A 24,756-nucleotide genomic window follows, 5' to 3' on the forward strand; every position below is an offset into this window, starting at 1 on the left:
TAATACGTATAAATTATTTGGCGGTGACACGCCATTGCGAGGGAAGAATCCTGCGTGTCGTTGTTGACCTCACCTGCCCTTCCGTGTAAAATTGAAACTCGGTTCGAGTAAACCGGACCAATTGAGTGGGTTTGCAGGATAAGGATTGGTTAAATGATTTTGGGCTACATTGGAGTTTAGTAAAAGGAAAAGAGAAGAGTTGGGCCAAAAACAAGGAGAAGTCCAACTTTTTTGTAATTACCAAGTTATCATATTTTATGACTGAATTAATAATTACAGTAATCACTTTGATACATAAACCACTTTTTATAGAAAAACAATGATATATTTTTGTTGATAAAAAGTAAAATTTTTATGTATTTTTTTCTAATAAAACATAAACTTAATAATTGTGTTACGAAACTCCTAACTTTTGTTTTGAACTGAAGAGGGAAAAAATAGAAATATATACTAAAAAAGTGAAAATATTAATTGTTGGAAACAATTAGGGACTAAAATAGGATTAAAGGGCGTAACGCAAACCCACACGTTGAGTGTGAGGTGTCATATAAAGCAAAATACACTCTTCCCTCTCTATCTATCTACGCATCATCGATCTCGAAGTACGTTTCGGTTTTCAGGCCAATCTCTGAATCTGCGTGACAAAAGCAACAAATTACATATCTCTCTCTCTGCGCGACTTCGAAGATCAACATCCATGGCGGTATGCTCTACTTTTTTTTTGTGTATAATTTTGTTTTATGCGGAAAAGGTTTAGGTTTCCTCTGCTGGTAGATATTGTTGCGATCCATTTGTTTATCGGGAAATTTTCTCAGGATTGATATTTTTGGCTATTGATTTGATTTCTTCTTCAATTTGGATGATCTGTTGTTTGATTGCTGCACTTGCCGACATAATATCTCCAATGCTATTTGGACGAGTTTGATGATTATTATTGTCGTTATTAATTGATTCTGTATCTCTGTGTGATCTGTATTCGTGCAATTATCTCTATTATCTCCTTGATTTCTCGGTTTTGGTTTTCGTTTATCGTAGTAAATCGCGATTGTGTTATTCTCAATTTGGAACCGAATCTCGCTAGCCAATTTACTTTTAGATTCCTCCATACATTGTCGATTAGTTTCCTTAATTGGTAGCCTTCATGGTTCATTCGAGTTTTCTTTTTGTATAGTGAGATGATGACAGTCATCTTCTAAGCCACTATAATATTATCCCTTTACTTGCATAATTGTATAATCTTGTGATAAATCTAGGCTTCTTTGAGTTTGAGCTGATTTGATTAAAATGGGACTTTCGGTCGATTAGATATGCTTGGATACAAAAAGTAGTTGTACTGTAAACATTCTCATGAAACACCTGTTTATTGTTTTCGTTAATGATTCTTTCCCTTTTGATTCTTTATGATGACAGTCACAGGTAAGGTCAGTAAAAGTTGGCAATCTCTCTTCAGGAGCAACTGAGCATGATATTAAAGAGTTTTTCTCTTTCTCTGGTGAAGTTGAAAGCATCGATATCCAAAGGTTAGTGATATTGTTTCCTTGTTCTTTGATTTCAAAATTTTGACATTTAAAGCTTTTTTTGATCAATTAACTTCCGAAGCTTTTTCTCAGCAAATTTAGATACAGTTCTCTTAAACTTACTGACTCTGAGCTTTGTTTTTGTTTTCTTTTTCTAACTAGCAGTAACGAGCATAGTGCTTATGTCACATTTAAAGAAACTCAAGGAGCAGAGACTGCTGTGCTCTTATCTGTGGGTTCACTCTTATCTCAATATTATTGTAGTAGCATTCAACTCTTACATAACACTGTTAATTTAGTAATCAATCCATGTCTATAAACCTTCGTTTAATATGGTTATACTTCTCTAGTCCAGACAAAGTATCTCTGAGTATTTATAAGTAAAATTAGTTTGCTTACAACTAATATTTGGGACCATTTGCAATTTGCATTACTAACAAGGGGTGTTATTTCAGGGAGCGAGTATTGCCGATCAATCAGTCATCATTGAGTTGGCTCCCAACTACAGTCCACCAGCAGCCCCTCATGCTGTAATGTCTTCTTCATACTGTTTTTCTTCTTTTTGATTAGTGAAAAGTATTCATCTCAACACTCAATAGAGCAGTAATTTCGTAGAGGTGTTAATTTGTGTTAATTTTCTCAGGAAACACAGAGCAGCGGTGCAGAATCTGTTGTCCAGAAGGCAGAAGATGTTGTGAGCAGCATGTTAGCAAAGGGTTTCATTCTTGGGAAAGATGCTGTCGGCAAAGCAAAAGCTTTTGATGAGAAACATGGTTTCACCTCAACCGCCACCGCAGGAGTTGCTTCACTAGACCAAAAAATCGGTCTTAGCCAGAAACTTACAGCTGGAACAAGCTTGGTGAACGAAAAAATCAAGGCGGTGGACCAAAACTTTCAGGTAACAGAGAGGACCAAGTCTGTGTATGCAGCTGCGGAGCAGACTGTGAGCAGTGCAGGAAGCGCTGTGATGAAGAACCGTTACGTGTTAACTGGTGTGAGCTGGGCCGCAGGAGCATTCAATAGAGTGGCTCAAGCAGCTGGAGAGGTTGGACAGAAAACAAAAGAGAAGGTTGAAGCTGAGCAACCATCGCAACCAGCACAGTCGCAGCAGCAACTGCCAGAAGGGTATTCTCCGATTCATTCGTCCGAATACTCGAAGAACTAATATCATCAAGTTAAACAGTTTCCTTTGTTTCTCCTTGTTGGTTTCTTTGACATGGAAGTTGGAAATCTGGTTTGGTCTTTGGGATGTACCATATAAGCTATGCCTGGATTTTCCCTACCACTATTAGACTATAGTTTGGGTTTTTTCCAATATACATATTTAATAAGTTGACATTTAAATCTTTCTTTACCCTAAATGTTACAAATCCATTTTGTTCCTAGATTATCAAAATGACTGAAATAGAAATTTAAAGGATCTACCTAAGTTTCGATGATAAAATCTAGTTAAGATCAGTTTCAATAATTCAACTTCCACAGCGAAGAAGAGTTTGACCGGTCTGTTGCATACCTCAATTCCGACGATAGCTGCTGAGAAAGAGAGTGTTTAGAAAGTGCAGATTTTAAATAGATCAAGAGCATTCGATATCTCGAGTTTTTCTTCTTCAGAACTTGAATATAAGCGTCTAAGCCAAGCCATATCACTTCTTCTTTGTATAGTTTAAGAACTGGTCTGAAACTAGAACCAGTGTTGATTCTGCGCACCCTTCTATTTATGAGTCTGAACATGTACCTATCAGTTGGAAAGAAATCAAGAACCGAATAAGCAAAAAAAGACCGAATAACTCAAATCAGAATGATCCAAAAACCGAAATGCTCACAGACATATGATGTAGTTTTGATTCCATACCTGACAGATATTGTGATGAATTTGAACAAAGTTTGAGGATGAAGCTTCCAAAACCGGGACACCTCGTAGACATAACAGTGAAACTTCATTGCAGCCAACAGAAAGATCTGATAGATGTTTAACCTGACGATTTCTCCCGAGTTGATGTTCGAGTCAAATAGAATTGGATGACATTTCGGAACCAAGAAGTAACACAATTTTTGCCGAAGATTTCTAACTGGTTTGTTCTGCCAAGCTACAGAAAAAGTTGAGCTTATATGGCCACTCAAGTACCTGTTTCCATGAATTTGAGGCAAAATTATAAATAAAAGCTGAGGAAACAGAGCCAAACAAGTATACTTATGAAGGAAACATACAGGAGATGAGGCAGACCTTGTGTAGTCAACTTGAACTTCAAATGTGCGGGAATTAATAAGCAAACCCGTCCATCTGACAAAAGGAACTCCATTATCTCCCACAAACATTCTATTAGAAGAACACCTATGTTCTTCTTTATCTTCAAAATTTATGCAGAATTTTGTTTCGTTCATGAAGCAGTTGTAATCTTTAAATCCATGCTTCAACCTGTGATAGAAGCTACTCGCCTGATCTCTTGAGGTAGACACAAAAAGGTAGTCATCAATAAATCTCAGTAACTTATAGCTCGTGGGAATTATAAGCTCTTCCTCTCTACTGCATTCTTTAGAAGACACATCTTTAGAGGCTTCTTCGAGGAATGGGTAGATCAAAGTCCTCTCGAGATGCCCGTAGTAAAAACAACATAACAAGGATGATAATCTGTGTCCCTGAGGTATTCCAGCTATTTGTACATAGAAGCTTTTATCCAACTGCAGCATGTTGTTCTTTAGCATATTTCCTATCCAAACCATTAGATCCTTTTTCCTCACTCGATGGTTTTCTCCCTAGAAGGTTGGACCAAAACCATAACACCGTTAAGCAAATAAGTAAAGAACAACAGGGACGCTACAAGCACTAAGAAAAGAGATCTCTAGAGATTTTTTTAAGTAGTCCAATAGTTTTGTATTTTACCCTCTGCAAAAAGATCAAAAAGCTCTAGGTCAAAAAGAAGCATACCTTATCAACCACGATACTTTGCAGTGCATTATATGGAACAGTTGATGTGAATCTTGAAAAGTTAGAATTTTTGTCACTCGAGACTAGTATTTTGTTTACCCAATTGGATCTCTTCCCACAGCAGACCAGCCTACATCTGTTTAAGATGTATTCATCTTTCAGAAAACTTTGAATGACATGAAGCAGCTTACCCTGGTCGACTGAATCAAATGCTTTGAATACATCCGCAACCACAAAGTACAAAGGAGGAAGTTCTCCAGATTGACTTCTTAAATGGATCAGATATGGGCATAGGTTTCTGTAGAAATCATCATGGTCAAAGACAGAAGACCCAAGAACATCTGGTTCTTTGAGCTGGATGTCCTTCAAAACAGCATGTGTATCACGAAGAGATTGCGACCTTGACGAAGAACTAAAGTCTAACACCATCCTCACACCATTGGCCTTTGGTAAAAATCTAAACTTTGATAGCTTCTTCCTGCTACTTTCAGCTTCAGCATCGTCTACTAGGACATATCCATCAAGGGCTTTGCTAATTTCTTTGCTTATTAATCTTTCCCAGCTCCTTTTCCGGTAATAATAAATATTTAGCCGTCCTCCTTGGCTTTCAGTGGCATAGAAGTTGAAGTGCACCAATTTCTTGACAATCTCTAAAAAAAGCCAAGAAATCCATTTCGTGCACAACATCTGCTGTGTACTTCTGATGGATTCACTTTGGAGTTCATGTCCGTTGACCATACAGCATAACTCTTTTCTAGCAAAGAATGGGAAATCTGATGGTTTCACTTTATGCAAAAACTGATTCACTGTGCATTTCTCATTTCGTCGCCTTGAAACAAACCACGCTATATTTTTCCTAAGCACCCTCATCTGATGAGTGGTCCCAAGCAAACTTTCTGGAACAATGTACCTACAGATGGCCCAAATAAAGGAAACTACTTGGTCGTTCGTGCAATACAGCTTCCTTTCTTCAACACTGGGACATTTGGGTTTTCCCGTTTGTGATGAACTTGATCCATGAGGCAGCTTATCTGCTTTTTGCCTCCTTGAACTCTGTAATACAAGATATGCAAGGTTCGTCACTTCAAGGAAGCACTTGGAAGTGCCACGGATATGAATTCTTATGCAGGTTTGCACTATATATCCAAAGTCTATAAAGTAGCAACTGTGTTGATTTTCCATTTCTAGTTTCTTTTTGTTGTACATATTCGAATATTCAACATAACTTCTCTGAAATAGAAATACTCAAAAGACATCAAACGAAAAACGCTAGGGAAATTAAATATGAAAACCATCTCTAAAAGAAAAATATCAACCTGAGAAGTCGTTCCGGACTTCAATGCATCCTCTTGCAGCAAGAGAACAGGACAGTGTTTGTCTAGTAGCATTTTTAAATGTGAAGACTTTGTTTTTCCTATTAGATTTTTAAGAGACTTGAGCAATGAATGGTATCTGCAAATCAATGTAAAAGACATCATGATATCATTTTCTTCTTTGCATCAGTTACCTCAACAAAACTTTTAAACAAATTCCTTTTATAACTCAGACTACTTAGATATGTGCTCTACATTATCTGAATACATGCTCCAAGTCTCAGAGTAAGCCGAAGAACTTACAAGAATAAATGGATGACTTACAAGCAAATAGATCCACTGGGGCAATTGCCTTTGCCATGAGATGGCGTCGTTGACCAAACATTTACTTCACCAAATATATGGTTCATTAGGAGCTTTGAATCAGAGCAGTTGGGCCTCAAGGTTTTTAAAATGTCTGTATATCATAAGGAATCATTCACAATGCAGAAGAACTGTATAGAGAAGAGTAACGTTTAAACTTCCATCAAGCTATCGTTGCTACAAGTCATTGAACATGTCAAAACCACTGAAGGATACGGTTTGGTGGTATAACTGAATACGTTTCTGAGAGGCCAAACTTGAAATTCTTGTTTCTTTTAACCTGTTTAGCCTACAAAAAACAGTGATTAAATCTTACAAATACAAGAACAGATTGTCGAATTTGAAGGTAATGAAGTGTCAGGAAGAATATTAATAACCACCAGAATACAACAAGATAAATGATACAGTTTTTAAAATACACCAAAGTACAACTACAAAAATAGTCCCATCAATTTCTCAAGGCTGAGGATAAATCAAGAGCAATTTATACACGTCTCTTAGTAATTTTAAGCAATAACTTTATGTTTAAACTTGTGCATTTTCAACTTAAACTTGATTGATCAATATCATTGTTACGAACATTACCTGCTTTACAAAATCAGTGAGACTTCCATTTATACCAATGTGCAGATTCATTTCGTCATTACCAGTTGAGACTTTACCATTTGTACTGGGAGTTATACAAGGAGCATTACAGTCAACTTTTTTGAAATTGACCTTTCTCTGCTTTCGCCGACGCTTAAGATATATTCTTGAACGCTTAGTAGTTTTTTTCTCTCTATGTTGGTCTACATCCTCGCCAACTATGGGCGTAATAGTTGCAGAGTCATCCTTAGGACAGTCATCGACAGCTGAAGAAAGCCACTGCCTTTTCGTTGGTGGCTGAACGTTGTCATCCCTCTTTCTTTTGTTTTCATGGACTGACAATGTCCCTATACCATGGAGAAGGAAAACTTTACTAAGTTAATATGAACTAAAAACCAGAAGTTGATAATCGATAACCAAGCAGTCACAGACAAATCATAAGTATTCAGAGAACCAACAAGAAAGTGGAAGTTTCAAAAGAAAGCCAACAGAAGAGCTCGGATACAAGTTTAATTCTGAGACTCACGCTTATGCTTGATACATAGAGGAGGTCCAGACACTTGCTGGTGTTTTTTCCCTAGTAATGGTAAGAATATTGATGTTTGCTGTAGAAGATAAACCATGACGTCATGACCGACCTATAAACAAGGGAACTTGAATATTAGTGACCGCAAACTCGAATATTGAAAGTAAATCATCAAAAGGGTTTGAGAACAAACCCGCTTGAGAAGAAACTCCCAAGATGAACTTGTCAATAGCTCCAAAATAGGGCTCGACTGATCATACTGTCAAAGGAGACGAGAAATCATTAGGCTAAGAAAATCAGCACTCTACATTGAGTTTGAGAAGGAAGAAGAAGAATTCACCTTATCATATCTGGCACATATCACATTTTGGCAATCACATCCAGATTGCATCATTTCAATAATCCTTTCAACAATCTGATAAACTCAATTGAAGCAAAATGTTTAGAAATCAGCAACATCATACAAAATAAGATAACATAGAGGCATTTTATAAGGAGTAGCCACGTCTTGAAATATCTCAAATTAAGCACTCAAAGCAATGTATAGTACAGTGGGAAGAAGAATCTTACCTCTCTCTGTGACCACCAAGATGTTGGAGAGAAATCCAGAAGCGGAGGGGTTTGTTCGTGAAGTACAACGAAGCAACGGTGAAGAAGTTTACGGTAGTGAATGGGATCATCGGAACGCAGCAGAAACGCCGGTTTATCGCTGCTGCAACCGAGACAACCTTGACCCCGGCATCGGCATTGCTCCGGCTGGATATTCCGGTTAGGAATCAGATCTACTATTGCGTCGTTTAAATTCCTGGCTCTGTTTCCGAATAACCTCCATAGAATCTCCGGTACACGATGTCTAGGTTTACGCGGCATTACACCTTCCTCCTCCTTTCTCTCGAATTTGGAGAGAGAGAAGAGTGAACGAGCTTCGATAATGGAGTCTGATGGTGTGAAAGAGGCGGGAGATTAAAGGTCTTCTGGGTTCTCGAAACTATAAACTGCGATTTTGAAAATTTCAAAACAATTCAAAGCTGAGCTACAAACGCTATCCAAAGCGTCCACTCAACCGCAAACGCAGGTCGCTTAGCACATAAACCGAACCGAAATTCGCTTTAAATTTTAATCGGTCTATTATACTTTCTTCTTCTTTTCACATCCGGTTTCATTACTTTCTTCAAATTTCCAATCTAAAACCGGGATATAACCGAATTGATTTGTTTAGTTTAAACGCAGAAATCACCCGCCACTCTAGTTACAGTAGTATGATCCGCCGCCTTCTCATCCCCAACGCCGCCGCAAAATCTCACCAGTACATTAAAGTCTCTCTCTTCTCGACATCGGCGCCGGAGATAACACCGCCGTTTATTCACAAATGCAAAACCATCTCTCAGGTCAAGCTTATTCACCAGAAACTCCTCTCTTTCGGAATCCTAACCTTGAATCTCACTTCCCACCTCATTTCCACCTATATCTCCGTCGGTTGCTTATCTCATGCCGTATCTCTCCTCCGTCGTTTTCCTCCATCTGACGCTGGTGTCTACCATTGGAATTCACTCATTCGCAGCTACGGCGACAATGGCTGCGCCAATAAATGTCTCTATTTGTTCGGCCTTATGCATTCTCTGTCATGGACGCCGGATAATTACACATTCCCCTTCGTCTTCAAGGCTTGCGGCGAGATATCCTCCGTTCGTTGTGGAGAATCTGCTCACGCGCTTTCTCTGGTAACTGGATTTATCTCCAATGTCTTTGTTGGGAATGCGCTTGTTGCTATGTATTCCCGTTGTCGTTCATTGAGTGATGCACGGAAGGTGTTCGACGAAATGTCTGTTTGGGATGTTGTATCGTGGAACTCTATAATAGAAAGTTATGCAAAGTTAGGCAAACCTAAGGTGGCGCTTGAAATGTTTAGCAGGATGACCAATGAATTCGGATGTAGACCTGATAATATTACCCTTGTGAATGTTCTTCCTCCTTGTGCTTCCCTAGGAACTCATTCACTAGGGAAGCAATTGCATTGTTTTGCAGTCACAAGTGAGATGATACAGAATATGTTTGTAGGGAATTGCTTGGTGGATATGTATGCAAAGTGTGGGATGATGGATGAGGCAAACACGGTGTTTTCGAACATGTCAGTGAAGGACGTAGTATCTTGGAATGCTATGGTTGCTGGGTATTCACAGATTGGAAGGTTTGAAGATGCTGTTAGGTTATTTGAGAAGATGCAGGAAGAGAAAATAAAAATGGATGTTGTTACTTGGAGTGCTGCTATTTCAGGGTATGCTCAACGGGGACTTGGATATGAAGCTTTGGGTGTGTGTAGGCAGATGTTGTCTTCTGGGATAAAACCAAATGAAGTCACGCTTATTTCGGTTCTTTCGGGTTGTGCTTCTGTTGGAGCATTGATGCATGGTAAAGAGATTCATTGTTATGCCATCAAATATCCCATAGACTTGCGTAAGAACGGTCATGGTGATGAGAATATGGTAATCAATCAACTGATTGACATGTACGCTAAGTGCAAAAAGGTTGATACTGCACGTGCTATGTTTGATTCACTTTCCCCCAAGGAAAGGGATGTTGTGACTTGGACTGTGATGATAGGTGGATACTCCCAGCACGGGGATGCAAATAAAGCTCTCGAACTTTTATCTGAGATGTTTGAGGAAGATTGCCAAACAAGACCAAATGCTTTTACCATATCATGTGCCCTCGTGGCATGTGCCAGTTTGGCTGCACTAAGAATTGGCAAGCAGATTCATGCTTATGCGTTGCGCAACCAGCAGAATGCAGTACCGCTGTTCGTATCAAACTGTCTAATAGACATGTATGCAAAATGTGGAAGCATCAGTGATGCCCGCCTTGTATTTGACAATATGATGGCGAAAAATGAAGTTACTTGGACATCTCTAATGACGGGTTATGGTATGCATGGTTATGGAGAAGAAGCTCTTGGAATCTTTGATGAAATGAGGAGAATAGGTTTTAAGCTTGATGGTGTTACATTACTTGTTGTATTATATGCTTGTAGTCATTCAGGAATGATTGATCAGGGCATGGAGTATTTCAATAGAATGAAAACTGTTTTTGGGGTTAGTCCTGGTCCGGAGCATTATGCATGTTTGGTTGACTTGTTAGGTCGTGCTGGCCGGTTGAATGCAGCTTTGCGTCTCATTGAAGAAATGCCAATGGAGCCTCCTCCTGTGGTATGGGTTGCTTTTCTCAGTTGCTGCAGAATCCACGGAAAAGTTGAACTCGGGGAGTACGCTGCGGAAAAAATAACAGAATTAGCATCTAATCATGATGGATCATATACATTACTCTCAAATTTGTATGCAAATGCAGGGCGTTGGAAAGATGTGACTAGGATCAGATCATTGATGAGACATAAAGGAGTTAAGAAAAGACCTGGTTGTAGTTGGGTTGAAGGAATTAAAGGAACTACTACGTTCTTCGTGGGTGATAAAACTCATCCACACGCTAAGGAAATATACCAGGTCCTCTTAGATCACATGCAACGCATCAAGGACATTGGTTATGTTCCTGAAACAGGCTTTGCTCTTCATGATGTAGACGATGAAGAGAAAGATGATCTTCTTTTCGAGCATAGTGAGAAGTTAGCTCTTGCATATGGTATTCTAACAACTCCGCAAGGTGCTGCTATCAGGATTACTAAGAATTTACGGGTATGTGGTGATTGCCATACAGCATTCACATACATGTCCAGAATCATTGATCATGATATTATATTGAGGGACTCAAGTCGCTTCCATCATTTCAAAAATGGATCGTGTTCATGCAAAGGTTACTGGTGATGATGCTCTCTCTATGCACTCTACCAAACACGGAAGCAACCTGAGGGTTTTGACATGGCTACAGCAGATTTCAGGAACGATCTAAAGGGACAAAGAAAGGGATAATAAGCACTGTGTTAAACACCTCATGTAGATTATATAATTTAAGCAAATTTTGTAGATGAATAGCTTTCTTCTTTATTTTTGGTAGATAATCACACTCCATACCATGGGTTTATCTTCAATAAACAAGATCTGTTGTTACATTTGAAATGTTCATATAGCCAACACTCCCATGAACTGGCATTAGAACAAGCCATTTTCTCAATGTGCCAAAAAAGGCTCGAGCTTTTGATACTTCTAATACAAATCCAGCAAAAAAAGATGATATCACCATTGGTAGAGGGAAATGCTACATGCCCATGAAAAATGGGGAAAATGTTTTAAAATGAATATTTCGTCATCATCAGGAACGAGTATACGTAACAACTACAGATTTCTCACAGGTAACCTCGGGCGAACAGAGAAGGTGGAGTTCATGTCTCTCCTTTCTGCTTGGTCCATCTGAGAGATCAGGTTGAAGAAATGTCATATCGAAATTCGAATCTGCTAAAGAAGCTTTAGTCCACCTGTTACTTCATCAACAACTTCGACTGGTCCTGCAGAAGTAAAATCTATAAGCGTTGGAATGTTGTGTTAAGAAATGCTGATAATATCCGATAAACAAATTCTGCTACAAGAATCTCTAACTCCTGGTCATAGAACGGTGCATATGAATTTGGATACCACGCAGAAAGTATACACCCTCTTCTGACCGAGTCAACTTTTGAGCTTACATTTCATATTTTGGATTCTTATGAACTATAGATTCCATTCAGGGTCAAGGACAAGCACCAAGCAATCAAGAGAAGTCATGAACTAATAAACTAGTACATTTCTCTAGGGTAAGTGTGATTTGCAACTCTCAAACTCATCACTTGTCCATCAGAGTCTTAACTTTCAAACACATATCTTAAAAATAACAACTTACCAAGAATAGCCATAACCGTCCTTGAATCTGGAAAGAACATGACGTATTATTAGATTCACATTTTCGCAGAAAATGATACTTACGAAAGAAGATTGAATCAAGAGAGCTTTCTCCCTGGCAATTAACTAGCAATCATAAAGTTTAAAGCACCAAGGGATTTCAAGTTCAAGAGGGGAGGAACTTATGAAACTCACTTGGGGCAATCTGTGTTCTTCCAGCATCAATGGTGATATGGGTAGGCAGTTTAAGGGATTTAGCTCTTTCCTGACAATTTTGTGAACAGTCAATACAAGATATAAGAAATGGGAAAAATCAAGATAAGCTCTATGATATCTCAAATTCCCCTTAAGTATTCATGTATATGGTCAGAACTCAGAAATTATCAAGAAACTAACATCTGGCAACTCCTGCAAAGCCCGTGAAGATCAATTTGGCAACAGCACTAAAGCTGTGAATCCAAAATATAGTTCAATAAAAAAAATCCACTTTACAGTCTACTACAATTTGTTTTAGTAAACTCACTTGCAATTCTAGCATCTCGTCCTCGTCCTCGATTTTCACAACAACTTTTGGCTGTGCACATTCCTCCCAGCTGCAATAGCAACCTATACTGTTAATTCAATCCATATATTAAGTAACAAATGGAATTGATCATGACTTAGAGGCATACCAGTCCAATGCTTTTGGCGCTCGACGAACAAGCTTCTTGTATAATCCTAAAGTTGCATGACTGCAGAAATGCAGACCAATAAAACGAATCAGAATAAGAACACTCAAATGTAAGAATGATAAACATGAATTAAACACTTAAAATAGTAAAAGAGAGCATGATTAGTTTATCACCTGCATTGAGCTGCAATCTTTCCTTTACCCATTTTAAGATCATTTCTCACCACCAAAACCTGAGTATACAAAACTCAATTCAACAATTTTGTGATTCCATAACAGTAGAGAGAAAAATGTAGCTAACTACCATCTTGAAATCATCGAGAATATCAGCGAGTTTCTCAATCTCGAGTGGACTTTTGGAGGATTGAGTTTTGATATCCTTATCAACAGCAGCAACAACAGGTTTGGAACGGCGAGTGCCAATGCAGTATCCAAGTGCAGCTCCAACAATTAGGGCACTTAACCACGTCAAATCCATTGGCAAGATTCAAATACTTAAATCCTACAGACAACAAAATGATTGAATTTGAGTATCTAAAATTGAATTACCTCAACGTAATCTAGCTCAAGTTTCTACAGTAGAAAGGGAACAATTAAGATTCTCATCAATGGTCTAAAGAAGAGAATCGAAGAAAGCTTACGAGTTCGAGAGAGAGAAACGGCTCCGATGATGAAGTTTTTTTTCCTGAAACCGGCGTGAAGATTTTACTGGCAAGAAAAAAAAAAAAAAACATTTAATGATCGATTATTTTTTGGTTCGTTGGATGAAATTGCGTAACGTGATTGGTTGATATGAAAAAAATAAAAATAAAAAAGCATATCTTTTTGAAAATAATGTTTAGCGTAAAGGAAGGGAAACATAGTCAGGATAAAGTAATTCCCACGACCAAACACTTAAAAAAGGAACGCAGTTTTCTTCTTCTTCAGGATTTGTACGGCGTCAACGGGCATTGACCTTGTCGCAGATTTTCCTCTCTAGTCTCCGTCTTCTATTACCAGATCGAGCTTTGTTCTTCGAGCTTCTCATCTCTTTGTTCAATCTCAAAGGTAGAAATTCGCGTTAATTTACTTGTGATTTCGCTGTTTTTTGGTTACTGTTTCCGTGTTGATCGATCTAGTTCTGGGTTTTTCGATCATATGAAATGTTATTTTCCTTATTAGGGTTTTTGTTGACCAAAACGAATTTTTCTATTTTCTTTCGAATTTTGATCTTCGAATATCGAATTCGGTTTTTCTCAGCAAACCCTAATTACATTCATCCGTAAAAAACTGTTTAATTTCTGGTTAAACCAGTTTCCTTGAGCAAATTTTGTTGGATCGAGAAGAATATTTGTATGATCGAAGAGATCGTATCTGAAAACCTGGTTTAACCGGGTTTGAACCTTTTTGTGTATTTGATTTTGTATGAATCTCTGCAGAATTCGTAGGTGTATATTATTGATTGTTAGTATTTCCTTTCGTGCTCGTTATTGTTTAGTATCATTGAAGGATACTTGAACAAGTTGATGTTTCAGCTGCTTTCTGGTTTGTTCTGTATGTACAATTCCAGGTTCTTGCTGTTTTTCATTTACAGGTTTTTGAGTATCAGCAAAGATGGGTGACAATCTTATGGACAAAGTTACCGCATTTGGTGAGCGCCTGAAGATCGGAGGTTCGGAAGTGAGCAACAAGATCAGTGCTGGTGTGAGCTCAATGAGCTTTAAAGTGAAGGAACTTTTTCAAGGTCCAAACCCAACTGATAAAATAGTCGAAGATGCTACTACTGAGAATCTAGAGGAACCTGACTGGGATATGAATTTGGAAATTTGTGATATGATAAATCAAGAGACAATTAATAGCGTTGAGTTGATCCGTGGTATAAAGAAGAGGATTATGATGAAGCAGCCGAGGATTCAGTACCTTGCCTTGGTTTTGCTCGAGACGTGTGTTAAGAACTGTGAGAAGGCGTTTTCAGAGGTGGCAGCAGAGAGAGTCCTTGATGAAATGGTAAAGCTGATTGATGATCCACAAACAGTTGTTAATAACCGAAACAAAGCTTTGATGCTGATTGAAGCTTGGGGAGAATCAACCAGTGAACTTCGCTACCTACCAGTTTTCGAAGAAACTTATAAGGTAACTATGACCTGGTACCAAATAATTTTACGCTATTAAATTCAACAATACAGTTTCATTTACAATACTTTATTGAAGATACCACTATCTTATGTTGAGTTGAACTGTTTTGGCCAAAGCATATGGGTTTTGAACAAAACAGACAAATGACTATTGTTTCAATGAATTGGCTCAATCGACTAGCTTGTTGCAGGAATTGATTGAAAAATGAAAAGCTGTGAGGTCTGATGTCAGAATTCATTATGATTAGGTCTTTAATGTTTTTATATTTTTTCCTATACTATAGAGCTTAAAAGCAAGAGGTATTCGCTTCCCTGGACGAGACAACGAAAGCTTGGCACCTATTTTCACTCCTGCTCGGTCAACTCCAGCACCAGAACTGAATGCTGATCTTCCTCAGCATGTGCATGAACCTGCACATATCCAGTATGATGTGCCTGTAAGAAGCTTTACTGCTGAGCAGACAAAGGAAGCTTTTGATATAGCAAGAAACAGCATTGAACTTCTTTCCACGGTTCTGTCCTCCTCGCCTCAACATGATGCTTTACAGGTAAATTGACTCGGAATTATTAGGCATCATTTCCTGTAATTCTAATGTAATAATGGATATAACATGGGATATCGGCGATATATTTTCATTATCTCTCTGATTTGCAGGATGACTTAACAACGACACTTGTACAACAATGTCGTCAATCTCAAACCACTGTCCAAAGAATCATTGAAACAGCAGGTGAAAACGAAGCCCTTCTTTTCGAAGCCTTGAATGTGAACGACGAGCTAGTGAAAACGCTGTCTAAGTATGAGGAGATGAACAAACCCTCTGCACCGCTAACCTCACATGAACCAGCCATGATTCCCGTTGCTGAAGAGCCCGATGACTCTCCAATTCATGGAAGAGAAGAATCTCTGGTTAGAAAATCTTCTGGTGTTCGAGGTGGATTCCATGGAGGGGGTGGTAGTGGAGATGACATGATGGATGATCTTGATGAGATGATATTCGGTAAGAAAAACGGCTGTGATTCTTCGACTAATCCAGATCATGACCCAAAAAAGGAGCAGTCCTCATCCAAAAACGACGATCTCATTCGATTCTGAGACGGATACTTTCAGGCGACATAATAAATCTTTTATAATGTATTTGGTGTTTAATTGGTAGTATGAATGAACAGGTTCAATGTAAGTAATCTGTGTTTGGAGATCTCTTTGACTTGTGTGATGGTTTATAAAGGAGATTTGTTATGATGGCACATGAGATTTGAAATACATTCTATTCTAGTTTCTGCTATCAAACACATTTTGACATCTATCCAATTGCTATCGTGCACATTTGAACACAAACTTTGTTTCAATTTAGCGTTTACAGTCGCAGACGCAATCGCGGTTAAGTGAAGCGCATCGTCACTTTCCACATTCATAGTAATATGCAACAACTGAGTAACAGAAATTTGTAATCGAACTCAGATTTCGAAGAAGCAGATCTCACAATGTCTGGAAAACAGCAAAATCATCGTTCTACTTCCTCCAGACCCAGATCCAAAACCCTAATCCTCATCGGCTCTCTCTTCACCGTCTCTCTACTCGTCATCCTCTACACCTCTTCTTCCTCCTCCCGAGCCTCCATCTCCAATCCCAACCCGTCGGACCGACCAGAGACGTCCTTCGTTACCTCGCTTGAGCATTTCTTAATATATAAAGCTCCGAAGCTCTCGTTACCGGTTAGAGACGACACGGTGCGTGGCGAGAGTGATGATGATGTGAGGAAGCTCGATGAGATGGTGTTCGAGAGAGAGAATCGTTGGTTGAACGAAGATCCGGGATATCCTGTTGAATTTCCGATTAAGGTTTACGTGTATGAGATGCCGAAGAAGTTTACTTTCGATCTTCTCTGGTTATTTCACAATACTTACAAAGAGACTTCGAATGCTACCTCTAATGGTAGCCCTGTGCATCGTCTAATCGAACAGGTACTATAAGAAGCTTAATTGATCATTTTGGTTGGTTGTTAGATTTCTTGTGCCATTGGTAATTTTGGTTGGACGATTGAATTGAATTGAAGCCAATTCAACCGAGAATCGTGATTAGGTTTGTGGTTTTGTTCAATTGTTTGTTCTTCACTTGTGTAGCCTGAATAAACTTGTCTATTTTTTTTTCTATATTGCAGCATTCTATTGACTATTGGCTTTGGGCTGATCTGATATCTCCTGAATCTGAAAGGCGTTTGAAAAGTGTCGTGAGAGTTCAGAAGCAGCAGGACGCCGACTTTTTCTATGTTCCGTTTTTCACTACAATCAGCTTTTTCTTGTTGGAGAAGCAGCAATGCAAAGCACTCTATAGGGTGTGAGTGAGCTTTGATTATATATTTGTAGCATTAGATTTAATTTTCAGTTTTAGATAGTTTTCATCTCCATGTCCTTTATTTGAAAAGTACAAGCTGATTTAAAACTTCGTGTTTAAGAATGTTTGAAGTTATATCCTGAAAGATCCTGTTTGTAGATTTTACCACATCTCAGGAGCTCAGAGCATCTGAATGGTCTATTGCATGTGATTTCTTAAAACTGTTCTATATTTGTTCTTAGTTGATTCAGGTTAAGCCTGCCTCAATGGGAGATGTATTAGTTGAAAAACATGAGATGCCAGATTTTACTGGTAATATATTTTTTAACTCTTTTTAAACTGTAGGAAGCTTTGAAGTGGGTCACTGATCAGCCTGCTTGGAAGAGGTCCGAGGGAAGGGATCACATATTTCCTATTCATCATCCTTGGTCCTTCAAGTCTGTCCGCAAATTTGTGAAAAACGCAATCTGGCTTTTACCAGATATGGACTCCACTGGCAATTGGTGAGTTTAGATTTCTTTCTATAACTGATTTCAAGTCATGTAATCTGCTCTCTTAGCTATACGTTTTTTATTCTGTTTGAACTTGACCTCGTAGGTATAAGCCTGGGCAAGTTTCATTGGAGAAAGACCTAATTCTTCCTTATGTTCCCAATGTTGATATCTGTGATACCAAATGCTTGTCAGAAAGTGCACCAATGAGAACCACATTACTTTTTTTCCGAGGGCGGCTTAAGCGAAATGCAGTGAGAGTCATGCCCCTTCTAATTTATCATTTTACAAGTTACATCAAATGCTCTTGCCTTTTCTTGTGTCGGTGGCTTTTAGGATTTCCCATAATAGTTGGTATACTTTGTTTGTTATATAAAAATAATTGGAATACCTCATTATACTGGGAAAGCTCTCAGTCGACCTTTGCCTTTTCTTATAATTTTGTGTCTCATGATTTGGTTGCTGAATTTGTATTAGGGGGGTAAAATACGTGCCAAACTTGGTGCAGAATTAAGTGGTATCAAGGATATAATAATTTCTGAGGGGACTGCCGGAGAGGGAGGAAAATTGGCAGCGCAACGTGGCATGCGTAGGTATATTGGGTGGCTCCTTGACCCATTTGGTTGCAGCACATTTAGTTTTTCTTTCAACTTTCTCTAACTATTTCTGCCTTTCTATCAGATCTTTATTCTGTTTGTGTCCTGCTGGTGACACACCATCTTCAGCGAGGTTGTTTGATGCCATTGTCAGTGGCTGTATACCTGTTATAGTCAGTGACGAGTTGGAATTTCCTTTTGAAGGAATACTTGATTACAAGAAGGTATGCTAGAAAACGTATTACATTGGTGCTCTGAATTATAACCATTTTTTGTCTGAATTAGTTTAGATATGAAGCAAAGTTTGTATGACTGTTCGCTCTCTTTTCTTTTGCTTTTGTTTACCTTTCAGGTTGCTGTGCTTGTTTCTTCCAGTGATGCAATACAGCCAGGGTGGCTTGTAAACCATCTGAGAAGTCTTACGCCCTTCCAAGTCAAGGGGTTGCAGAATAATCTTGCTCAAGTAAGTACTTAGTTTTCCTTATCACTAACTTTGATGTTACAAAATGCATAGTTCGCCTTACACGAAAGGGCATAGCAACCTTACTTGGGCAGTGGATCTTTATATATATTAAGTAATATGGTTGTTTTAAACTTTTCCAGTACTCTCGCCATTTCCTATATTCGAGCCCTGCTCAGCCATTAGGTCCAGAGGACTTGACATGGAGAATGGTATGTACCTACAAAACTTACATACCTTTCTATAACTAAGATGGAAAAGAAATCAAAAGCTTAATAATATCTGACAGAATGTACATGTGGTAACTTAATTTTGATATTGTGAAAAAAAACAGAGTATAAAAACTTCACCTTTTGTGTTGTACAATGGCAAGGTCTCTTCCTTAATTATCCTGATTGTTCAGCACCATGTGTGTTCGGCTTATCCATTAATCGTCTAATTAAGTATTTGCCTTGATCTTTGATCAGTCAGTGAGAAGAACTTACTGCAATGTCGAAATCTAAGATTCAGAAAATCTTGATGTGTTTGTTGCGTTGACAGATAGCCGGAAAGCTGGTGAATATCAAGCTTCACACGAGGAGGTCACAGCGGGTCGTGAAAGGATCTAGGAGTATTTGCAGATGCGATTGCTGGAGATCCAACTCTACAGCCTCCAATTCTTTGAGTTCTCTCTTGTCTTAAGACCGATCACTCTGACTTCACATTCCAGTCTTGAATACCCTAGATATATACTGTGGAATGTGTATCCTATTCAATTTTAACATTGTTTGCTATTTTATATAATGTAATTCCTGTTCATCTTCGCAACTTGGCTACTTTTAGCTACGTGGAAATATTATGAAACTAACATTTTATACAATTGTGTATGTCCTCTTCACGTCATTTAAAGGTCTCTCATTGTCTGCTTGTTATTTTATTCCCTTGCGACGTTTTAAGTATTAGCAGATGATATAGACATGGGTGAATTTTTCACCACCAGCCTGTAGAAATTATCTACAAACATTAAAGTTTTTCAAGTTGAGTTAGAAAATATTTTGAGCTACTTTTATTTATGTATTTTGATTCAGATATCTTTGGTGGCACTTTTAATTGTTGACCTCACAAAACTGTTTTTTATTAGTCTCCATCAGAGGAGTTGATCATAGGCACTTCTTCATATACCAGAACACTGGCGGTTCTTTGAGGTAGCAGAAATGGAGGATCGTCATCGTTATCTTTTTTTCATATTTGCCATTATACATTATGTTCAGGCTCAACAAGGTAACCACATTTTATTGCATTGTTGCACACGTCTTTTGTCTGTTTACTGATTAACCTAAAGCAATATTTCGTGGATGAAAGTCAATCATTCATAACTATATTTCCTCTCACCAGGATTCATCAGTTTGGATTGCGGGTTGCCGAGTAACGAGCCTCCATATATTGAACCGGTAACCGGATTAGTATTCTCATCGGATGCGGATCACATCCCTAGTGGAATAAGCGGTAGAATCCAGAAGAATCTGGAAGCAGTACACATAAAGCCGTATTTGTTTCTGAGATACTTTCCAGATGGGCTACGAAATTGCTATACTCTAGATGTCCTTCAGAACCGAAGATACATGATCAAAGCTGTGTTTGTGTATGGAAATTACGATGGTTATAATGATTATCCGAGTTTTGATCTGTATCTAGGTCCTAATAAGTGGGTAAGAGTTGACTTGGAAGGAAAGGTCAATGGCAGTGTTGAAGAGATTATTCACATACCAAGTTCAAACTCTCTGCAGATTTGTCTTGTCAAGACAGGTAATTCTTTGCCGTTCATATCCGCCCTGGAACTGAGGCTTTTGAGAAACGATACTTATGTTGTCCAAGACGTTTCCTTGAAGCATTTATTTCGGAGGTACTATAGACAGTCAGATCGGTTAATCCGGTAAGTGTTGCACTATATCATAATCTGTAATTTGATGTTGATATACAAAATTTCCCTAAACTTAGCAATATATAGATGCATGAAGACAATACAAGAAACCTTCAAATGTCTGACCAACATCAGGAAGTTTCCTATTAATGCTCTTACCAATGAACTTTGACTTATATAATAGACGTATTGAAATTGTTTTTAATGATCGTAATGTCTTTCATAGACCAGTTGTTTGTGAACTGGTGAATTAGTGATGCATGGTTTATCAATCCATGTAGATGTGTTTTCTGATGTCCGCAGGTATCCTGACGATGTCTATGATCGTGTTTGGTCCCCATTCTTCTTACCGGAATGGACGCAGATAACTACCAGTTTAGATGTGAATAACTCTAACAACTACGAGCCACCAAAAGCAGCATTAACATCAGCTGCCACACCTGGAGACAATGGAACGCGATTGACCATTATTTGGACTTTGGATAACCCTGATGAGCAAATTCACCTGTATGTTCACTTTGCCGAGCTTGAACCTGTTGGGGAAAACACTGACGAGGCCTTGAGAACTTTATTTACAAGGACCTTTTACTTTGTGGTGAATGGAAAGATTAGTTATGATGAGAGTATTACTCCTTTAGACTTGGCTGTAAGTACTGTAGAGACTGTGGTGAACAAATGCGATGGCGGTAACTGCAGTTTGCAGCTGGTACGCAGCGAAGCGTCTCCGGGAGTACGTGTACCTCTGGTTAATGCTATGGAGGCATTCACTGCAATCAAGTTTCCACATTCTGAAACAAATCCTGATGATGGTACGTACGTATATATCTCAACTACTTTTACTAAAATTTTGGGATATATGCCTCAAACTATTATATGGAATGCTATTCCATTAGCTCGACCAGTTTTCTGTAGTATCATATTAATTTTCTACAGATGGTAAAGCAAGTTAATGTGAACCAAATTATTGCACTTTATCTAACAGTAGTCCACATACGAGACATGAGTGATGATGATGAGGTTATGTAAATTAGTTCATGCGAGAATTAATCAAGAGGAATCATCATAGTATCAACCACAAGAAATAATTTGTTTTGAACATATTACCTAATTCTTGTTTTTAATATGTTTTAAGTATGGTATATCTTTAACTCTATGACAGTTATATCTATCAAGGTTATCCAAGCTACCTATGAACTGAGCAGAGTCGACTGGCAAGGAGATCCGTGTCTTCCCCAGCAGTTTTTGTGGACTGGCCTAAACTGCAGCTACATGAACATGTCTACGTCACCAAGAATCATTTCCTTGTAAGCACTTAAAAGTGTGATATTGTTGTTATAAATTAGTTACGTTTCTAGATTTCTTACTGCTAAAATGTGTTATGTGACCAGAGACCTGTCCTCACATAAATTAACTGGGAAAATAGTGCCAGATATACAAAATCTGACCCAGCTACAGAAACTGTAAGTATGGCCTCTAATAACTGCGCTGTTTGAGCATCAATAGGTTTTTCAAGTTTAGTATGGTTTTTGTACTTCTATTGACTATATATACCAAGAATTTTGGATGTTTATTTTTAATTTCTAGTATCATTTCCTGCACATGTGGCTGCACATCTGCATTACCAATATAAAATCAGTCGCTGTTTTTTCAACAAACTATTTCTATGTAACCTTGTTTCTGCATCCTCACACATGAATGACTATGATTAGGCAGATTTCAATTTCTTCATTGGATATAGAGTAGTGTGATTTGTTTTTCTTTTCCGTATTTAATAAACATAACTGTAGGGACTTGTCGAATAACAAGTTGACCGGAGGTGTGCCTGAGTTTCTAGCCAACATGAAGTCACTGTTGTTCATGTAAGTCCTCAAACAAGTGAACTTATCTCTTTCTGTTTTCTCTAAATTCTTTGCATTTTCATGAGATAATAGCTTTTTCCATGACAGAAACCTAAGCAATAACAATCTTGTTGGTTCCATTCCTCAAGCGCTTCTTGACCGAAAAAATCTGAAGTTGGAGTAAGATCTTCAAACGTAACATTCTTTCAACTATTACTTGTGCCCTTAGATGATTTCTATTTATTCTGTAGGTTTGAAGGAAATCCAAAGCTTTGCGCCACAGGTCCGTGTAACAGTTCAAGTGGAAATAAAGAAACCACAGTCATAGCACCTGTTGCTGCTGCAATAGCCATTTTTATAGCTGTTTTGGTTCTCATTATTGTTTTCATAAAGAAAAGGCCATCAAGTATAAGAGGTAATGTTAATAAAGAAAATATGTTACATTATAAGAAAACAGGAATAAAAGCTACTAGAAGTTATTTAGCTATATATTTTACTTGATGTTTTTATGCAGCTCTACATCCGTCACGGGCTAATTTATCTCTGGAAAATAAAAAACGAAGGATCACATATTCAGAGATATTGTTGATGACAAATAACTTTGAAAGAGTTATTGGTGAAGGAGGGTTTGGGGTCGTCTATCATGGTTATTTGAATGATAGTGAGCAAGTGGCTGTTAAAGTGCTCTCTCCGTCCTCATCTCAAGGCTATAAAGAATTCAAAGCAGAGGTGATTTTACTACAAACTTTGAACATGGAATTGACTACAAAGGTATTATGGCTTCTCCTTGAGATTCAAATAATCATTGATGAATGGATTTCCTTATGGTTGATAGGTTGAACTTCTCCTTAGAGTTCACCACATAAATTTGGTAAGCCTTGTTGGATATTGTGATGAACAAGCACACTTAGCCCTCATCTACGAGTACATGGCTAATGGAGACTTAAAATCGCATCTTTCAGGTAGACATGAATAATATGGTTTGGTGGTTTTGACAGGTAATTATACAGTAACATCTTATCTTCATTAGACATGTATCTCCTGGTTATTACAGGAAAACATGGGGACTGTGTTTTAAAATGGGAAAACAGATTAAGCATAGCTGTTGAAACCGCACTAGGTTAGTGTTATTTCGTCCATTCCATAACTAATCTGTTTTCAATACTAAAAAGCCTCTCAAGAAGTTGATTTTGTCCAATTTTATCCCCCTTGTAAATTCCCCTCCTACAAACTTATGATGATACGTTAAACATAAATGAAACTTTCAATATAGGATTGGAGTACTTGCATAGTGGATGCAAACCACTAATGGTTCACAGAGATGTCAAAAGCATGAATATACTGTTGGATGAGCACTTCCAAGCTAAACTAGCGGATTTCGGACTGTCTAGATCTTTTTCTGTTGGAGAGGAAAGCCATGTGTCGACTGGTGTTGTAGGCACTCCTGGATACTTAGATCCTGAGTAAGCATCAATATAGAACAGGGTGCATTCCAAATATAATTTCCGAGTGGTTAAAGAAACATGATTTGTTATGTATTGTCTGTGTAGGTATTACAGAACATATCGCTTGACCGAAAAGAGTGATGTCTATAGTTTTGGGATCGTGTTATTGGAGATAATCACAAATCAACCCGTACTTGAGCAAGCTAACGAAAATCGACACATCGCAGAACGTGTAAGGACTATGCTTACAAGAAGTGATATTAGCACCATTGTTGATCCTAACCTCATTGGCGAGTATGATTCTGGTTCTGTGCGGAAAGCTCTTAAACTAGCGATGTCGTGTGTGGATCCATCTCCGGTTGCAAGACCAGACATGTCACATGTTGTTCAGGAGCTTAAACAGTGTATCAAATCTGAAAACCTGAGACTGAGGACAGGATTGAACCAAGTCATAGACTCGAAAAGTTCCTAGGACGACCAAGACTAGAGTTTTGGTTCGGGAATGACTCCAAATGCACGGTGGTGATCTCTGATCTGTGACCAAATGTATTTCTCGTTTTGTGTCTTGCAAACAAAACATAATAAATCAAATTAAGTCAATTGATGTTTTCAAATCCGATCCGCTTGACGTGATCCGCTGATAATATTGGTCTGCGATGGGGTGTGTTGTTGGTTCGTTTTGTGTAATAGCGTGGATTAATATTCACTCATCACATAAATTTTCAAAAATAACAACAAATTAAATACTATATGTCAGATATTTAATATTAATGTTGACAGGGACATTATTACGTGTATAATGAGAATTATTCGTGGTTAGTAGTAGTTACTCCCATAGATATGAAATATTGACATTT

General features: G+C 38.2%; 7 protein-coding genes and 1 long non-coding RNA gene across 17 annotated transcripts; 5 read left to right on the forward strand and 3 right to left on the reverse strand.

The window, feature by feature from the left end:
• Positions 1 to 500: 500 nt before the first annotated feature.
• BPA1 (binding partner of acd11 1) lies at positions 501 to 2,906 on the forward strand. 3 transcript variants are annotated; one of them, NM_121690.4, is made up of 5 exons: positions 501 to 703; positions 1,411 to 1,520; positions 1,683 to 1,749; positions 1,973 to 2,047; positions 2,161 to 2,906. In NM_121690.4, exons 1-5 carry the CDS (start codon positions 698 to 700, stop codon positions 2,680 to 2,682), a joined length of 780 nt encoding a protein of 259 aa, NP_197186.1. In that variant the 5' UTR covers positions 501 to 697; the 3' UTR covers positions 2,683 to 2,906. The 3 variants fall into 3 exon arrangements, with proteins under 3 accessions (NP_197186.1, NP_001078595.1, NP_001078596.1); NM_001085126.1 differs by having other exon boundaries at positions 525 to 703; positions 1,680 to 1,749; NM_001085127.1 differs by having other exon boundaries at positions 580 to 703; positions 1,417 to 1,520; positions 2,161 to 2,807.
• AT5G02605 lies at positions 683 to 1,432 on the reverse strand. The gene has a single exon (NR_142613.1). It is a non-coding gene; the product is annotated as an other RNA (long non-coding RNA).
• TERT (telomerase reverse transcriptase) lies at positions 2,836 to 8,313 on the reverse strand (the record flags this gene model as incomplete). Of its 2 annotated transcripts, NM_121691.4 has the most annotated exons (12): positions 7,801 to 8,215; positions 7,571 to 7,645; positions 7,424 to 7,489; positions 7,231 to 7,342; positions 6,705 to 7,051; positions 6,336 to 6,408; positions 6,081 to 6,213; positions 5,760 to 5,895; positions 4,444 to 5,496; positions 3,742 to 4,271; positions 3,370 to 3,642; positions 2,836 to 3,252 (listed from the first exon to the last, which is right to left on the reverse strand). In NM_121691.4, exons 1-12 carry the CDS (start codon positions 8,098 to 8,100, stop codon positions 2,979 to 2,981), a joined length of 3,372 nt encoding a protein of 1,123 aa, NP_197187.1. In that variant the 5' UTR covers positions 8,101 to 8,215. The 2 variants fall into 2 exon arrangements, with proteins under 2 accessions (NP_197187.1, NP_001330126.1); NM_001343468.1 differs by lacking the exon at positions 2,836 to 3,252 and having other exon boundaries at positions 3,583 to 3,642; positions 3,726 to 4,271; positions 7,801 to 8,313.
• Positions 8,314 to 8,489: 176 nt separating this feature from the next.
• Positions 8,490 to 11,193, forward strand: AT5G16860 (Tetratricopeptide repeat (TPR)-like superfamily protein; the record flags this gene model as incomplete). The annotated part of the gene is made up of 1 exon (NM_121692.2): positions 8,490 to 11,193. The coding sequence occupies one exon, from the start codon at positions 8,490 to 8,492 to the stop codon at positions 11,040 to 11,042; it is 2,553 nt and encodes an 850-aa protein (NP_197188.1). The 3' UTR covers positions 11,043 to 11,193.
• A 273-nt stretch (positions 11,194 to 11,466) lies between these two features.
• On the reverse strand, positions 11,467 to 13,433 carry AT5G16870 (Peptidyl-tRNA hydrolase II (PTH2) family protein). The gene is made up of 8 exons (NM_121693.2): positions 13,362 to 13,433; positions 13,025 to 13,222; positions 12,895 to 12,953; positions 12,722 to 12,781; positions 12,574 to 12,643; positions 12,246 to 12,315; positions 12,052 to 12,078; positions 11,467 to 11,680 (listed from the first exon to the last, which is right to left on the reverse strand). The coding sequence occupies exons 2-8, from the start codon at positions 13,196 to 13,198 to the stop codon at positions 11,631 to 11,633; spliced, it is 510 nt and encodes a 169-aa protein (NP_568340.1). The 5' UTR covers positions 13,199 to 13,222; positions 13,362 to 13,433; the 3' UTR covers positions 11,467 to 11,630.
• A 136-nt stretch (positions 13,434 to 13,569) lies between these two features.
• Positions 13,570 to 16,165, forward strand: AT5G16880 (Target of Myb protein 1). 4 transcript variants are annotated; one of them, NM_180503.1, is made up of 5 exons: positions 13,646 to 13,767; positions 14,270 to 14,832; positions 15,119 to 15,382; positions 15,490 to 15,565; positions 15,643 to 16,119. In NM_180503.1, exons 2-5 carry the CDS (start codon positions 14,314 to 14,316, stop codon positions 15,675 to 15,677), a joined length of 894 nt encoding a protein of 297 aa, NP_850834.1. In that variant the 5' UTR covers positions 13,646 to 13,767; positions 14,270 to 14,313; the 3' UTR covers positions 15,678 to 16,119. The 4 variants fall into 4 exon arrangements, with proteins under 4 accessions (NP_197190.1, NP_850833.1, NP_001331679.1 ...); NM_121694.4 differs by having other exon boundaries at positions 13,570 to 13,767; positions 15,490 to 16,120; NM_180502.3 differs by having other exon boundaries at positions 13,573 to 13,767; positions 14,294 to 14,832; positions 15,490 to 16,165.
• Positions 16,166 to 16,282: 117 nt separating this feature from the next.
• On the forward strand, positions 16,283 to 19,575 carry AT5G16890 (Exostosin family protein). Its single transcript, NM_121695.2, has 9 exons — positions 16,283 to 16,799; positions 16,997 to 17,170; positions 17,515 to 17,672; positions 17,767 to 17,914; positions 18,138 to 18,253; positions 18,342 to 18,480; positions 18,609 to 18,719; positions 18,860 to 18,928; positions 19,257 to 19,575. The coding sequence occupies exons 1-9, from the start codon at positions 16,320 to 16,322 to the stop codon at positions 19,395 to 19,397; spliced, it is 1,536 nt and encodes a 511-aa protein (NP_197191.1). The 5' UTR covers positions 16,283 to 16,319; the 3' UTR covers positions 19,398 to 19,575.
• Positions 19,576 to 19,712: 137 nt separating this feature from the next.
• On the forward strand, positions 19,713 to 24,653 carry AT5G16900 (Leucine-rich repeat protein kinase family protein). Of its 4 annotated transcripts, NM_001343470.1 has the most exons (14): positions 19,713 to 19,732; positions 19,837 to 19,976; positions 20,091 to 20,628; positions 20,920 to 21,425; positions 21,776 to 21,920; positions 22,005 to 22,076; positions 22,404 to 22,475; positions 22,563 to 22,634; positions 22,706 to 22,869; positions 22,969 to 23,183; positions 23,290 to 23,416; positions 23,509 to 23,574; positions 23,728 to 23,917; positions 24,005 to 24,596. In NM_001343470.1, exons 2-14 carry the CDS (start codon positions 19,910 to 19,912, stop codon positions 24,369 to 24,371), a joined length of 2,601 nt encoding a protein of 866 aa, NP_001318574.1. In that variant the 5' UTR covers positions 19,713 to 19,732; positions 19,837 to 19,909; the 3' UTR covers positions 24,372 to 24,596. The 4 variants fall into 4 exon arrangements, with proteins under 4 accessions (NP_001318574.1, NP_001331986.1, NP_197192.2 ...); NM_001343471.1 differs by lacking the exon at positions 19,713 to 19,732 and having other exon boundaries at positions 19,878 to 19,976; positions 23,290 to 23,325; positions 23,417 to 23,574; positions 24,005 to 24,612; NM_121696.3 differs by lacking the exon at positions 19,713 to 19,732 and having other exon boundaries at positions 19,885 to 19,976; positions 24,005 to 24,653.
• Positions 24,654 to 24,756: the final 103 nt, after the last annotated feature.

Source organism: Arabidopsis thaliana, chromosome 5 (genome assembly GCF_000001735.4).
Source record: "Arabidopsis thaliana chromosome 5, partial sequence".
Lineage (NCBI taxonomy): Eukaryota > Viridiplantae > Streptophyta > Magnoliopsida > Brassicales > Brassicaceae > Arabidopsis > Arabidopsis thaliana.

Bases quoted from the DNA above. Each gene is read 5' to 3' on its own strand.
- AT5G16880 (NM_121694.4), top strand. From the start codon at position 14,314: ATGGGTGACAATCTTATGGACAAAGTTACCGCATTTGGTGAGCGCCTG. The intron at 14,833-15,118 runs GTAACTATGACC...CCTATACTATAG, and splicing joins TTTTCGAAGAAACTTATAAG to AGCTTAAAAGCAAGAGGTAT. The intron at 15,383-15,489 runs GTAAATTGACTC...TCTGATTTGCAG, and splicing joins CTCAACATGATGCTTTACAG to GATGACTTAACAACGACACT.
- AT5G16900 (NM_001343470.1), top strand. From the start codon at position 19,910: ATGGAGGATCGTCATCGTTATCTTTTTTTCATATTTGCCATTATACAT. The intron at 21,921-22,004 runs GTAAGCACTTAA...TTATGTGACCAG, and splicing joins TCACCAAGAATCATTTCCTT to AGACCTGTCCTCACATAAAT. The intron at 22,077-22,403 runs GTAAGTATGGCC...ACATAACTGTAG, and splicing joins CTGACCCAGCTACAGAAACT to GGACTTGTCGAATAACAAGT.
- AT5G16890 (NM_121695.2), top strand. From the start codon at position 16,320: ATGTCTGGAAAACAGCAAAATCATCGTTCTACTTCCTCCAGACCCAGA. The intron at 17,673-17,766 runs GTGAGTTTAGAT...TTGACCTCGTAG, and splicing joins ATGGACTCCACTGGCAATTG to GTATAAGCCTGGGCAAGTTT. The intron at 17,915-18,137 runs GTGAGAGTCATG...AATTTGTATTAG, and splicing joins GGCGGCTTAAGCGAAATGCA to GGGGGTAAAATACGTGCCAA.
- BPA1 (NM_001085126.1), top strand. The intron at 1,521-1,679 runs GTTAGTGATATT...TTTTCTAACTAG, and splicing joins GAAAGCATCGATATCCAAAG to CAGTAACGAGCATAGTGCTT. The intron at 1,750-1,972 runs GTGGGTTCACTC...GTGTTATTTCAG, and splicing joins AGACTGCTGTGCTCTTATCT to GGAGCGAGTATTGCCGATCA.
- AT5G16870 (NM_121693.2), bottom strand. From the start codon at position 13,198: ATGGATTTGACGTGGTTAAGTGCCCTAATTGTTGGAGCTGCACTTGGA. The intron at 12,782-12,894 runs GTGATAAACTAA...GCATTTCTGCAG, and splicing joins AAGATTGCAGCTCAATGCAG to TCATGCAACTTTAGGATTAT. The intron at 11,681-12,051 runs GTAAGTTGTTAT...TTACTTCTGCAG, and splicing joins GACGGTTATGGCTATTCTTG to GACCAGTCGAAGTTGTTGAT.